Here is a 14,452-nt window from a genome sequence, read left to right as displayed (position 1 = left end):
GGCTTGTCCTCATTCCACAATGTTTTTGGGGATCAGCGCTGGTATAATTCTTCCCCTGTAAGAATGGGCAGCAGCAAGGAACTTGGAAATGACAGGCAGATAAGGAACAGTGGCAGAAATGCCAGGAAATAGAGTGGCTGTAGTTTAAAGGCTTGGGAGGAAGAGAAGGAGAGGGAGAAAGGGGATAATAAGAGAGAGGCTGGACATGCACAAGAATTTTCCCCAACACCTATAATAATGAAGGGCAGGGTGGGAAGAGATGGAGACAGAAAGTCAAACATGTGCGATATATCTGGTGGGAGAGACTAAGGAATCTGATCCTACTTTGCTCCCGCTAACTAGAGGTTTAAACCAGGGATGGGAAACTTGTGACCCACCAGATGCTGCAGCGTCCCCAATCCCTGTCCGTTAGCCATGCTGGCCTGGAAGTTGAGAGTTCAACAGCATCTGAAAGGTTCAGGTTCTTCAGCCCTGGTTTGCTTTAAAATCAAAATCAAAAGTGGAAGCTTTGGGTCAAAATCATAAGTGGAAAGATGAGCCCACAACTTGCTGAGGTTTGCACATGTTTATTAATGAGAAGCTAATGGTTTCCTGTTGCATCTGAACCAAGCCAGACAGTTTTAGTGTTCTTTCTTCTTCTTCTTCTTCTTCTTCTTCTTCTTCTTCTTCTTCTTCTTCTTCTTCTTCTTCTTCTTCTTCTTCTGTCCTGCCACTGTGAAGCACTGGTTGAGGTTACAGTTTTGGGTGGTGAGGGAAGGGCATTCTGCCCATGGCTCCTGTGGGCAATAGGTACTTAAAATGAACTGGCCTCTGATCTGTAGGGTGATGAACTGCACAGCTTCATGCATTTACCATCCTGCTCCTAAAAGGAGATTTGCTTCTGTAAAAGGTAGGAAATAATATCTGGATGGACTTCTGTTAAATCATATAGTACTGTAGTCTCCTAACATACTGTAATCTTAATTATTTGAAAATGACTCTCCTTTCCCACCACCCCTTCCCCTCGATCTTTTTACACAGGTATATTCATGGGGCAGCAATACCTTTGGGCAGCTTAGTCACTTAAGTTCCCCAACCACAGTCCCTCGCCTTGCAAAGGTACTATATGTGTCTTTTTTATATATATAAAAAATCAGTACTATTTGTGACATAGCTTCCTCCTAGAGCAATGGTGGTTATTTATGTGGACTTCAATCTTAACTAGCAGTTTTTCCTCTTTGCATTGTTTATATTGGTAGGGGTGTTGGCTCATCTTTGTGGACAGAAAAAATTGTAGGCTCTAGGACCCTGTGTCTCTCTTGATAGGGATTGAGGTTTTCCCTGCTCCCAAACAGTCCAAATCGGGAACAACCCCCAACTTCAAGCATCAAGCTGAGCAAAAGAAGGTGCAGAATCTTCCCTACCACTTCTGTTAGCTTGCAGCTATAGTGAGTTTGAAATGACCCTGCAGTTGCATTGCAGTTCAGAGGGCCTTGGAAGTGTAATAATAATAATAATAATAATAATACCCTGCCCAACTGGCTGAGTTTCCCCAGCCACTCTGGGCGGCTTCCAATCAAGTGTTAAAAACAATACAGCATTAAATATTAAAACTTCCCTAAACAGGGCTGCCTTCAGATGTCTTTTAAAAAGAAGATAGCTGCTTATTTCCTTCACATCTGAAGGGAGGGCGTTCCACAGGGCGGGCGCCACTACTGAGAAGGCCCTCTATCTGGTTCCCTGTAACCTCACTTCTCACAATGAGGGAACCGCCGGAAGGCCCTCGGTGCTGGATCTCAGTGTCCGGTCTGAACAATGGAGGTGGAGACGCTCCTTCAGGTATACAGGACTGAGGCCGTTTAGGGCTTTAAAGGTCAGCACCAACACTTTGAATTGTGCTCGGGAACGTACTGGGAGCCAATGCAGATCTCTCAGGACCGGTGTTATGTGGTCCCGCCGGCCACTCCCAGTCACCAGTCTAGCTGCCGCATTCTGGATTAATTGCACTTTCCGGGTCACCTTCAAAGGTAGCCCCACGTAGAGCGCATTGCAGTAGTCCAAGCGGGAGATAACTAGAGCATGCACCACTCTGGCGAGACAGTCCGCGGGCAGGTAGGGTCTTAGCCTGCATACCAGATAGAGCTTGTAGACAGCCGCCCTGGACACAGAATTGACCTGCGCCTCCATGGACAGCTGTGAGTCCAAAATGACTCCCAGGCTGCACACCTGGTCCTTCAGGGGCACAGTTATCCCATTCAGGACCAGGGAGTCCTCCACACCCGCCCTCCCCCTGTCCCCCAAAAACAGTTCTTCTGTCTTCTCAGGATTCAACCTCAATTTGTTAGCCGCCATCCATCCTCCAACCGCCTCCAGGCACTCACACAGGACCTTCACTGCCTTCACTGGTTCTGATTTAAAAGAGAGGTATCATCTGCAAGGCAAATGTGGGGATGATCCTTGCCCTCCCGCTGCAGCTTTGCTTTCATAAAGAAGCTGGGACTTGAAGCACAGCACTAAAAATAAGCCCCAGCCCTCTTGAGCTCTAAAAAAGAAAGGCTGGGGTTTGTTTGGGTTCAGCATTTGCCAGGTATTTGAGTGTCTGAGAAAACGCAGCAGCCAAACAAGTCTTTACCACTCTTTCTAATTCCGGAGCCAAAAAGGAGAAGCTTTTGTGTTTTTGACCCTATACCTCCACAGCAGCCAAATAACCCCCAGATTTCTTCCTACCCAAAACTGTGGATTATCCCCATAGTTGCTCTGAACTTCTGAGAGCCTCAAAAAGTCTGTGCAACTGAGGTGATGATCTCCAGACACCTTTGGAGCTCCCAAAGTTGGGAAGAAGGCTGGAATCCCATCATTCTTATCAGACAATGGTAGTGCACTCACCATGACCATTGAAAATGTTGGAAGGCTGGATATAGGCAAAATAAGCCTGAAAACTGAAATCATACCGGCTGTTAAAATCCCATTGCATAGCACTTAACTATTGAAACTGTACAGGGTTACATTTTAAATTCTTCCTAAATTCTTGCACAGCTAAGAGCATCTTAATTGATTGAAACCTGTCCCTGTTGCTTTAAGCAGGTGTCAAATTTCTGCATGTAAAACACTTAAGTCCTTTGATGAAAGCCCCTTAGAAGCCCATTCTTGAACGTCAACAAGGATTTCCCTTTATTATTATGTCTTTTTTTTTTTTTTACTTCCTTCTAGGTGTGCGATGACAAAAGCATCTGGAACATAGCAGCTGGTCCAGATTATTCATTATTCCTAGTAGATGGAGAAGAGTTTCAACCTTCATTATACTATAGTGGTCGAGAAGAAAAGAAAGAGAGTGATGTTTCATCTGAAGATGGCTGCTTTAAAAATTCAACACTGTTGCTAAACTGTAGTAAGGTATGAATTAAGTTCTGTGTCCTAGAAAACTTTAGGGCCTAGCAGTGGCATCTTAATTGGTAGGGTTTGGGAAAGTGTAAGCTGGAATTCATCTCCCCAGTAAGCCCAAGCCCCTTTCCCCCAAAAAATTCAAATTCTCCTGCAAAAGTCCTCTTCTCCAGCTGCTCCCTTCTCTCTCCTGATCAAACCAACCTTACAGCAGCAGAAAGGCCTTGAGAAGGGGCTCTTGTTAGCCCCTCAACCCTGCTGCAGCAGTGTGCCAGGCACAACAAATGATGGAAATTTCATTTCCCATAGTTCCTTGCACCTGGGGTGCTTCCGCTGTGGCCTTCCTGCTGTGGCCTTCCTGGGGGTTTTAAAATAAAAAAAGAAAGGTGATGAAGTCTCTGGACTTTTGCTGAACTCCTGGTCTTGTCAGTGAGACCATGGCATGGCAAACTTTGAAATTAGCTGGAATAACATGATGCTGAGGAACAAGTGTTGTCCATCACTAGTCAAGTTTTAGGCTTCGTTACAGGGTATTTTATAGTACAGTAAGAGAGGAGACTTCATAAAGGTGTTCCAGGAGGCTGCTTCAAGCATGCAGGGCAATAAGAAAAGGAGGGCAGCAATTTGAAGGAGCTGACGTGATCACACTGGATATCACAGGAAACTGTGGTATAACGAGTCAGGATATTGGTGCCCAAACTGAGTATGTGTTGCAGGGGTGGGGGAAGAGTGTTTAGGCAGAGACATCAGCTTGTTCTTGGACTGATAAAGCATATTTTATCAGTCCAAGATTGTGGCATATGAATTGGGCCAATCTAATAAGTCATTTGACTGCTATATTTATTTTTATATCTTGATTTCTGGCTATACAACAAGGTTTCCCATTAGACGGCAGAATGTATACATAGCCCATGTTAATGAAACCTATCTGCGTTTTGTGAGCGTTCCATTGTGTAAGGTGTGTAACTCAGAAGAGCTTGATTTCTATATTAAGTCATGGTTATTTGTAAACCCCTTTTCTAGAGGATTTTTAATACAGTCTGTCTTCCCTCCAGCTAGGGTACATTAGCAGTGTGATGGCTGGTGGGAATAACTGTTTGGCTTTAGTGGACAAAAACATTATGGGCTACATTGCAAGTCTGCATGAGTTGGCTTCGATGGAGAGACAGTTCTATTCCAAACTGAGTGCTATAAAATCTCAAGTTCTCAGACCCCTCTTGGGATTAGGTAAGCAGCATCACTTTTCTGATTGTGACTTCTTTAGAAACACAACCTCTTGATGTTTGTATGTTCCTGGAAGGCAGTACCTGCCATGATCTTGTCTTCTGCTTCATTATGCACCCAAACCTCTGTAATCAGATATCTCTCCCCTCTCTGCCCAAATGCATGATGTTTTGCTGGGAGGTTCAGATAAGGAAAGCACTGCAAGCTGTCTTTGTGCTAAAATGAATCTCCTGCTGTTTCTCAAGACACAGCACTGCTCTTTTAATACTTAATACACCACAAGCCCCCTTCCAGGTGAGCCTCAGCCGGCAGCCCTGACTGTACAGTCATACCTCGGGTTGAATGTGCTTCAGGATGAGCAGGTTCGAGTTGCGCTCCGCGGCAACCCGGAAGTAATGGAGCGCGTAACAGTGGTACCTCAGGTTAAGTACTTAATTCATTCCAGAGGTCTGTACTTAACCTGAAACTGTTCTTAACCTGAAGCACCACTTTAGCTAATAGGGCTTCTTGCTGCTGCTGCGCCGCTGGAGCACAATTTCTGTTCTCATCCTGAAGCAGAGTTCTTAACCTGAAGCACTATTTCTGGGTTAGCGGAGTCTGTAACCTGAGGTACCACTGTACTTCCGGGTTTCGCTGCTTGTGCATGCGCAGACACTCAAAATGACATCATGCACAGAAGCACTGAAATGTGGCACGCGCAGACACGGGTTACATTTGCTTCTAGATGCGAACAGGGCTCCGGAACGGATCCCGTTCGCATCTTGAGGTACCACTGTATCTATAAAGCAGCAGTCCCTATCTTTTGACAGCCTTCCATCATGTTGCCGTTGCCGCCCACCCACCCTTGCCTCAGGCCAGGCTTGTCTGCATCTAATTTTGACATCATCCAATTAGCCTTCTAGAAAATTCTGAAATGAATAGAGGAATCTATTCCTAGGCAAGTTGAATAATGGGCTCATCCACCAGCTGAGCACACCTGCCCTAGCAAGCTTGCACAAGATTTAAAACATGATACAATGCACAATGTCTTTGATCTGGTCTGATCCACATTTACAAAGGCAATCGTTTGTTGGCTTCTTTAAAAAAAATTCAAGTCACATATTTGGTGGGTGTAGTTTGAACATTAAGCTGCGTAAATGCTCGTATAATGGGGGGGGGGCAGGTTAATTTCCACAAATAAGTAGTCCTTTTATGGTCAGATAACTTTGACTATATGCAGAATACAATGTCCATTTTGGCATCTTCAGCAAAATGGATCTTATGTCAGAAATATCCTGTAATAACATTAGAGAAGAAATGGGACAACTTGGACATAGTACACCAGATGCATTACTCAGAACTGTAATAGATCTCTCTTCTTTAAGAGTATACATTCATAAACCCATGATTCCATAGTGGAAAACACTTCCCTAATGTCAGACCATCATTTGGCAAACTTAGAGGGAAGACTGGACACAATGTTGTGGCTGCTTGATGTTGAGCTTGTATAAGTAGTACAATGATTATCAATACTGGTGGTGACCATTTTGTGCAGGGATTCTGTCCCTGCCCTCCATTCGCATTGGCAGAGTATGCATAAGCCTACGACGCCCTGTTACACCCCGGTCTGACCTCTTCCAGGTCCAAAAGTACCCATGCATCGACGGTCTTGCATCAGCTGGTCGTGCAGAAAATTGTCACTGCCTATAATTCTAATCCTAATTGACAACAACACAGTCCTAACCATGTCTGCTCAGAAACAAGTCCTATTGAATTTAGTAAGGCTTAATTTCAGGTAAAGGGGGTTAGGAATTGCAGCCTTGAAAGTTGTGTGGTTTTGTTTTGCAAGGAGAGTGGAAAAATTGTTGATGGCATTTGTTGGCATCTCCTTTAAAATGACTGCATGTTTTGATAGCCTGGATTAATTCTTGTTCATGATGTATTGAACTAAAAAAAGTTTCCACTCCTTGGTGCACACCCCTGCCTCAAGTATCTCACTGCATATTGTTTGCTCATCTCCTCTGCAGATAATTTAGGTGCTTCATCAACAGTGCAGCTGTTGCAGGAAATGGCTAGTACGTTCAGCAAGCTGTGTTACCTAATCGGTCAGCATGGAGCCTCTTTGACAAGCTTTATTCAAGGGTCAAAAGAGGCAAAGAACTTGGCTGTCCTGAAGCATTCAAGCCTCTTTTTGGAAAGTTACACTGAGCAAGTATCTCATTTTTATTCTCTGGAGATTTATTGTTTCAGGCACGACGTGTTACAAGGAAAAACTAAGATGAAACAAAGAAAGACAGACTTGAAACAGCACATTTGCTATCACCTGAATTATTGACTTGTACTGTAGGGCTGAACTTTACGCATTCAGTAAAGTGTTTGTTCTGGACTGTGCCACTTCAGATTGCAAGCCTCCTTGAATTCTCCCCCATGTAAAATTTCAAGAGAAAAGTCACACAGCCACATTTGTGGCTGAGGTGACACTGAAATGGAACGATTGGGCATGTTAAATGCTCAGGCATCATTGATGTACTATTGTGGATATGATGGAATGTTAAAGCTTCCCAGTCATTTAATCTTTAAGGTGCAATCCACCAGAACTCGTGGCGTGAAATTGCTGTTCATTTTGATGCATTGTGGCAGATGCTCACTGTGCAAGCCCTGTTGAAATGGGCATTATGCAAAAAGTTATTGGAAGGGTGCATCGTATAAGCTAACACCATTATTTCAAAGGGGGCACATTGTGTGTTCTTGTGTTACCCTTGTAGTCCCACATTGTGAGTCTTCCTATAATAGATTTTCACCCATTTTTTTGTGTGTGTGGCAATACTAGTGTGGGAGGAAGCTGCAGTGTGGACAAGGTGTTAATGGTTATTGGAGCAACTATTCTGCAGAGAAAGATCATGCTGTAAGCACAATGTGAGACTGTAAGGTGGTGATGTAAGTTTTCCATTAATCAAAAAGAGGTTCACACTCGCGCCTTAGGTCCTCCATCCAGCAAATTCATCAGGTTGATTTACATTTGAAATGCCTAGGCTTTCTCACTTTTCTTCATCAATGTCTCTGATTTAGGTACTGCACTTCCTTGACAAATTTTCTGGTGATGGGAGGATTTTCGCTTCTCTCCAAACCAGCAATGTAAGTTAGTCCTTCTGGATGTTGAGTCTGGTGATTTGATGTTACAGTAATGTCCGCAAATCCTGGTGTATTACCAATGTACCCATGTGTGAATCTGGTAGCTCTGCTTACTGTGAGTGCTAAGATAATGGTTAGTAGTGCAGCTGCATAGAATCTTGTATAATCCTTAGCAGGGGTTCTACAGAAAAAGAGAGAGAGGAAGGAAGGAAGGTAGGTGTGGTCTGTTAGTGTCTGAGGTTGGTGTCTCTTGGAGTACCTGAAAATGCACCTGTTCACACTGACTTTTGGCTCTTGAGGTGTATTTTTTTTTTAAGACCCACCTTAGTTTTGCAATATTGCATTTTAGGGACGCGGGTGGCGCTGTGGGTTAAACCACAGAGCCTAGGACTTGCCGATCAGAAGGTCGGTGGTTCAAATCCCCGCGACAGGGTGAGCTCCCGTTGCTCGGTCCCTGCTCCTGCCAACCTAGCAGTTCAAAAGCACATCAAAGTGCAAATAGATAAATAGGTACCGCTCCAGCAGGAAGGTAAATTGCGTTTCCATGTGCTGCTCTGGTTCGCCAGAAGCGGCTTAGTCATTCTGGCCACATGACCCGGAAGCTGTACGCAGGCTCCCTCGGCCAGTAAAGTGAGCTGAGGGCCGCAACCCCAGAGTCAGCCACAACTGGACCTAATGGTCAGGGGTCCCTTTACCTTTACCTAATATTGCATTTTAATGTTAATGTTATGTTTTAATTGTTATAACACACCCTAGAATCATAGGGTGAAGGACGGGAAACAAATTGTAATAATACCTTCCCAGCTTCCTAGTTTTTTTCATTATTATGAAAGTTGCCTGCTTACTGTTTGTCCCTTCCCTTTGTCAGATGAATCCCAGAAATAAAGTTTCTTACCCTTTAGAATAATGAAAACCCTTTCAGGATGTCATTGTGAGCTGTCAATGCTTTGCTCACAAGAAAGGATCCTGCCCCTTAACAGGTGAAATGAATTTAATAGAAATCCAAGTTTCATCCCAGATTCTGGCCCAAACAGTCGGCCTGTAATAAGCATATATAACATTTGGATCCTAATGTCAGGTATTGTGCGGAGTAATAAGGGCCTTATATGGTGGTCAGGATCTATTAGGTAGCTCTATTCTTATTATCTGTGTTGAAAACCATTGAAGCATTAGTCATTTCTTCCATTATGGGTATCAAAGGATGTAGGACTGTGTCTCTCCAGATAACGGTTATATGCTTAGAATGACTGATTCAGGAAATGAGATCTTTGCAGCAAGATACCAATGTCAGTGGCTAATGATATGAGATGGTCTTCTGTGACTATTCCTTTGTACAGCCTTTTAAGTAATTCATCATAAAAGGGAAGCAGCAGCTCACCAGGACTCCTCATTGTCAGGCAACTTAGCGGCATTTCCTTTGAGACATTAGCCGAGACTTGGTCTTACGATAGTTCTGATACTCCTTGATGCTTGTGTATTGTGACTTCCAAGTGTTGCTCTCAAAGCACTTTAAAAATGCAAACCATCCAGATGGTTAGTCTGGTGGCTGAGAAAAAGAGCTTCCTGATTAAAAAAAAGAAAGAGAGCACTTTCCCCCCCTTGAAGCTCGTTCGAAAATGAGAAGTCGTGGAACTAGGCAAGGTAGATGCGTTTGATGCTTCTGTGGCAGCACCTCGTTAATCATGTAGAGTGGCCCTGCTGTTTAGTTCACTAAGCTACTCCTTTGTTCCCAAAGCTTTGATGTGTCACTCTTCTCTGCCTTGCAAGCCTTCCTTTCCAAATTTCCACCTTAACTTATTTCGTAGCTGTACAAATGCATTGTAAGTTCGATGTTTCGTTGCAGACAGCAACACAGAAGAAGTCAAAAGCAGTAAATGATTGCGTTCACCAACGCAGTCTCGTGTAATATTTGAGTAGATTTTCCACCACTTTTAATTTAGCACTTAAAAATTGCATTGGAAAACTTGAAAGGCTCTATTTTTGGAGGCACTGGCACTGTGGGTTAAACCACAGAGCCTAGGACTTGCCAATCTGAAGGTTGGCAGTTCAAATCCCCGTGACGGGGTGAGCTCCCGTTGCTCGGTCCCAGCTCCTGCCAACCTAGCAGTTCGAAAGCACGTCAAAGTGCAAGTAGATGAATAGGTACCGCTCCAGCGGGAAGGTAAACGGCGTTTCCGTGCGCTGCACTGGTTCTCCAGAAGCGGCTTAGTCATGCTGGCCACATGACCCGGAAGCTGTACGCCGGCTCCCTCGGCCAATAAAGCGAGATGAGTGCCGCAACCCCAGAGTCGGTCACGACTGGACCTAATGGTCAGGGGTCCCTTTACCTTTACCTTATACAGCTGATAGGCAAAGGGCGTATCAACTTCCTTCGGTGATGCAGGAAATATACTTGGCTAGTGGTTAGCAGCAGTCAGCTCTGGAACTCTCTGCCCACTGAATTTGGTTGAGCATGGTCTCTGATGGTATTCAGATGCCAACTCAATCATGGCTTTTGACGTAGGCTTTTGGGTATTGTTACTGATACTTATTCATATGTCCATAGTAGAGGCTTTGCTTATGATGACACTATGATATGTATGTATGTATATAACATTTTGTTGACTTTCGCTGTTACCGCTCTGCAATCTTTGGATGAAGGGAGGGATATAAATGGCTTAAATCTAAATAAAAAATAAATTTCAAAGACATGCCACAGGGTGGGGCAGGGAACATCCAGAACATATTGCGGGGGTGGTGTATGGTCCACAGGTTAGATACCTCTAGTTTAAATAAAGAAACTAGTCTTGTTAATAAGTAGTAATTTATGTATTTGATTCCCAGTAAATCCGTATCACTTCTAACAAGAGATAGCAAAACACACAGGCTGCATTCTCAAGCAGCTGTAAACCAAGAAGCTTGGTGTAATAAACCACACTGTGCCTGAACTGTGTGCAAGCAGGAAACAAGCCAGGAAAGTGATAGCTTAGTGTTACATTTGAACTCAGGTATGTGGTTTGCTGCTCCCTAAACAGGCTGTGATCCATAGCCCAGCCGTAAGTCATGGTTTGCTGTTTACATACGGATCATGGCCTGTTTTAGAGAGAAACAAACCACAGTTTTGGGTTGGAACCTAGCACTTAAGTCATCCTCTTGCTAGTTTGTTTATGCAGAGTAGGATTGTTCAGGTGGTTGCACAAAGAATGCAGCTTTTGCACAGTATAGTTTATTAAGCCAAGCTTCTTGGCTTACCTTTTATGCATGAATGCAACTGTAGTATTTTATACAAGTGAAGCTTGATGCTCTAAGGACTCCTAGAAATTAATGCAAAACATTAGCTTTGAGTATTTTTTAAGTGCAGTAGTCCTGGGGTAGGTCTAAGGCTTCCTCAACCTCGGCCCTTCAGATGCTTTTGGCCTACAACTCCCATGATCCCTAGCTATCAGGACCAGTGGTCAAGAATGATGGGAATTGCAGTCTCAAATCATCTGGAGGGCCGAGGTTGAGGAAGCCTGGTCTAACTCATACTGCCTGACCTCTGTATCAGTGATAGGGCATGTAACCATGTATATCTGGGCCCAAAGTCACATGGTGGTGTTCCGCAGCTGAAGCTAAGCAGATCCAAACCAGTTTGCAAGCTGCCTGGGTGAAAGGACACCTGGAAACCATGTTCTGAGTTCCACAGAAGAAGAGTCAGACATAAGTATAGTAAGTGTTGCACTGAAAGCGTTGTCAAAACATTAACACACATGTGTCTTTATACTGTAGGGATTTCTTAACTAAAAGCCAGGCATTGCTTCAGGATCTGTCAGAGACAAATGAGGAGGATCTCCCATTGGTAGAAGTGTTAAATACTCTGTTTTTCTTGCCAATCCGACGACTTCATAATTACGCTAGAACTTTACTAAAGCTTGCTACGTGTTTTGAAGTGGTAAGTTGTTAGATAAGAAAGTTTCACTAAACAGGAGACATTTTGTGTTTGTTTTTTTGATCTCATTGCTAACATAATCTTTCCAAGCGGCGTAATATTTTTAATCAGTTCAAAAAAAAAGTGCAAATGCAGTTGCATTTGTTACAATAACTAAGCGGTTTATTCTTCATTGTATTTGTGTTCTTTTTAGTTACTTAAATATTATTCATAGTGTTCAATCACAGGGAAGTTGTTTCAGTTGATTAAAATATAACTGCAATTACTGTAATGAAATACTGCAGTAGGTCTCTGGAAGCAACTATCAATTGCTAACCTTGTTTTGTTTATTCCTTCTCTGTAGGCATCTCCAGAATACCAGAGCCTCCAGGATGCCAGTTCTTGTTATGAAACCCTTGCTGTCCATCTTAGCAGGAAAAGGAAAGAAGCTGAATACACGCTGGGCTTCTGGAAGACCTTTCCTGGCAAAATGACAGTACGTGGGCGTTGCTGTAGTCTCTGCTAGCACAACTCTTCAACTGTAGGATTTCATTTTCCCCACAGTGATGTCACCGTAGTTTCCTTCCCTTCCCTTCCCCTCTCTTCATGGCTGCGGTGCTTCCAATTTCAGAAAGTATTGTATTTAGCAAATAATCCTAATTTCCTGTTAGGGCTGAGATGCATGCAAATTCAGACTCCATCTGTGATGAGTGCGCACTACTGTTAATGACACAGGGGTGATAATAGGCATAGTCGACCTAATTTGTGTGCCTGCCTCACTCCTCAATTCTAGGATTCCTTGAGGAAACCCGAACGGCGACTAATCTGTGAGAGCAGCAATCGGGGACTGTCACTGCAGCATGCTGGGAGATTCTCAGTAAACTGGTTCATCCTCTTTAACGATGCCTTGGTCCATGCTCAGGTAAGCACATACTGGGGATTAGAGCTGAATTGTTCCTGTTATACCTGAATGGATGGGGCACCTCACTAAAAGGATATTTTCAGAGTTCTGTAGCAGTCAGAACTCTCTCCCCACGCTCTTCAGAACACCGCACACAAAGATGACCTGAGGTCCATATGGGTTGTCGCTAGGTCTAGTCAGTGGCGGAGGAAGGGGGCAGGTCACCCTGGGTGCCAGCCTGGGGGGGTGACATTGCCGCGGGCAGGCTCCTCCCCCTTGGGACACTCGCACGGGCGACGTACCACGCTCCTGGGTGCCACACCCCCACAGGCGACATGCCACGCCCCCGCTGCCCCGGGTACCGAAGCCCCTTCCTCTGCGACTGGGTCTCATATGGGTGACAAGAGCCTTGGATACTAAGCCTGTTCTGTCTTCCGTGCAATGTAGATCACTCCCCACCTCTCTCTGTTGGGGTTCCGAAACACAATATAATAGTAGTAGTAGTAGTAGTAGTAGTAGTAGTAGTAGTAGTAGTAATTTATTATTTATACCCCGCCCATCTGGCTGGGCTTCCCCAGCCACTCTGGGCGGCTTCCAAAAAAATATTAAAATACTGTAATACATCAAACATTAAAAGCTTCCCTAAACAGGGCTGCCTTCAGATGTCTTCTAAAGGTCTGGTAGTTGTTGTTCAGAATTGGGTCTATTCCACCTGTCCAGCTACCACCTCATTAGTGCCATTGATACTGCAGGCATTAGGTTTTGGAACATTATGTTTTGGGTCTTTGAACAGCATTGCCTCTCACTTGGAAAAAAAAGTTGAAAGACAAAAAATAGTTGTGCACAGTTTCTCCCTGTCTTCTGGCGAGACTGGGAAATATCTTCCATCACTAGCATACAGCAGCACTATCATTTGCTGCCCCTTAAACAAACGGTAGGAACAGGGTATCCTACGCACTGAGCTCTGGTTCATAGAGCCCGCTATTTGGCATAAATATGGTTGCAGCTTTGCAAGCTGTGCAATTTGAACTTCTCAAATGGGGGGTGGATGGGAACTCGTTAGGAGATATAGCAGTTGCATTTCAGCAGTGTGGCTTAGTGTCATTCTGTTTCCAAAGGGGAAGAAACCTTGAAGAAGGAACACACACAAAGAGTGAATCTAATCCTAATTGATGCTTTTCCTCTTTTGCTTTTCTTTGCAGTTTTCAACTCATCATATATTTTCCTTGTCCACATTGTGGGTAGAACCTGTTTCAGAAGAGTCTGGTAATATGTAAGTATGTCAAGGCCATCCCTCAAGTAGAAATTATTTTGTTGCTGTTGTCGATGAGATGAGTTTTTCTTTTGAAATGTCTTAGGTCCTCCAGGCCTTTTGTGCTCTTTCAAGTGATACTCGACTTGCATCCCTTAAAGGCAGTGGTGGGGAACCTTTTGGCCCATCCAGCTGCTTTTTGACTCCAACTCCCATCAGCCTCAGCCAGCCAATGGCCAGGGATGATGATCATCATAATCCAGGAGCAGCTGGAAGGACCACAGCTTCTCCACCCCCACAATAATGTGATTATCATGCTTGTGGTTAGTGAGATAAAGTTATCACAGGTTGCTCATTTTAAGCATGTATTTGACGCGCAGCGTAAATTAATAATGCAGAGTTTCAAAGAATAAAAGCTTTACTGACTTAAAATAAACTTCTTCATAAACAACATGGTTCCAAACAGTTTGACTGAGATTACATACTGCTCACAGCTGAAGCAGACAAACACTCACTGACATCTTACAGAGAGTACAAAAGAGAAACTGGCTACGAAGTCACATGCCAGAGTAACTCAACAGTTAGCAGTTAGGCCTGAATAACTTTAGTAGACCCAAATGATTGTGCAGTCCCAGCACTTCCCAGCCTGCTTTGCTGCTTCTGCTCTCATGTGTCTTTGTCACATGACACTCCCCCAGAGACCTAGAGAGCAGAAGTA

General features: G+C 44.0%; 1 protein-coding gene across 4 annotated transcripts in view; it reads left to right on the top strand.

Moving 5' to 3' along the window:
* The window catches only part of ALS2 (alsin Rho guanine nucleotide exchange factor ALS2), a 51,285-nt gene that overhangs the window by 14,603 nt on the left and 22,230 nt on the right, over positions 1–14,452 (top strand). For all 4 annotated transcript variants that reach the window (XM_081901679.1, XM_081901680.1, XM_081901681.1 and 1 more), the window contains exons 8-16: positions 1,021–1,098; positions 3,190–3,372; positions 4,416–4,587; positions 6,591–6,771; positions 7,633–7,698; positions 11,443–11,605; positions 11,946–12,077; positions 12,375–12,503; positions 13,685–13,755. In XM_081901679.1, the coding sequence (XP_081757805.1) occupies positions 1,021–1,098; positions 3,190–3,372; positions 4,416–4,587; positions 6,591–6,771; positions 7,633–7,698; positions 11,443–11,605; positions 11,946–12,077; positions 12,375–12,503; positions 13,685–13,755 (1,175 nt within the window). The remainder of the gene's footprint in view (positions 1–1,020; positions 1,099–3,189; positions 3,373–4,415; positions 4,588–6,590; positions 6,772–7,632; positions 7,699–11,442; positions 11,606–11,945; positions 12,078–12,374; positions 12,504–13,684; positions 13,756–14,452) is intronic.

The sequence above is a fragment of the Podarcis melisellensis genome (genome assembly GCF_964234715.1).
Source record: "Podarcis melisellensis genome assembly, chromosome: 1".
NCBI lineage: Eukaryota > Metazoa > Chordata > Lepidosauria > Squamata > Lacertidae > Podarcis > Podarcis melisellensis.
The sequence above is the reverse complement of the archived record's forward strand: the minus strand, read 5'-3'. Positions and strand labels throughout refer to the sequence as shown.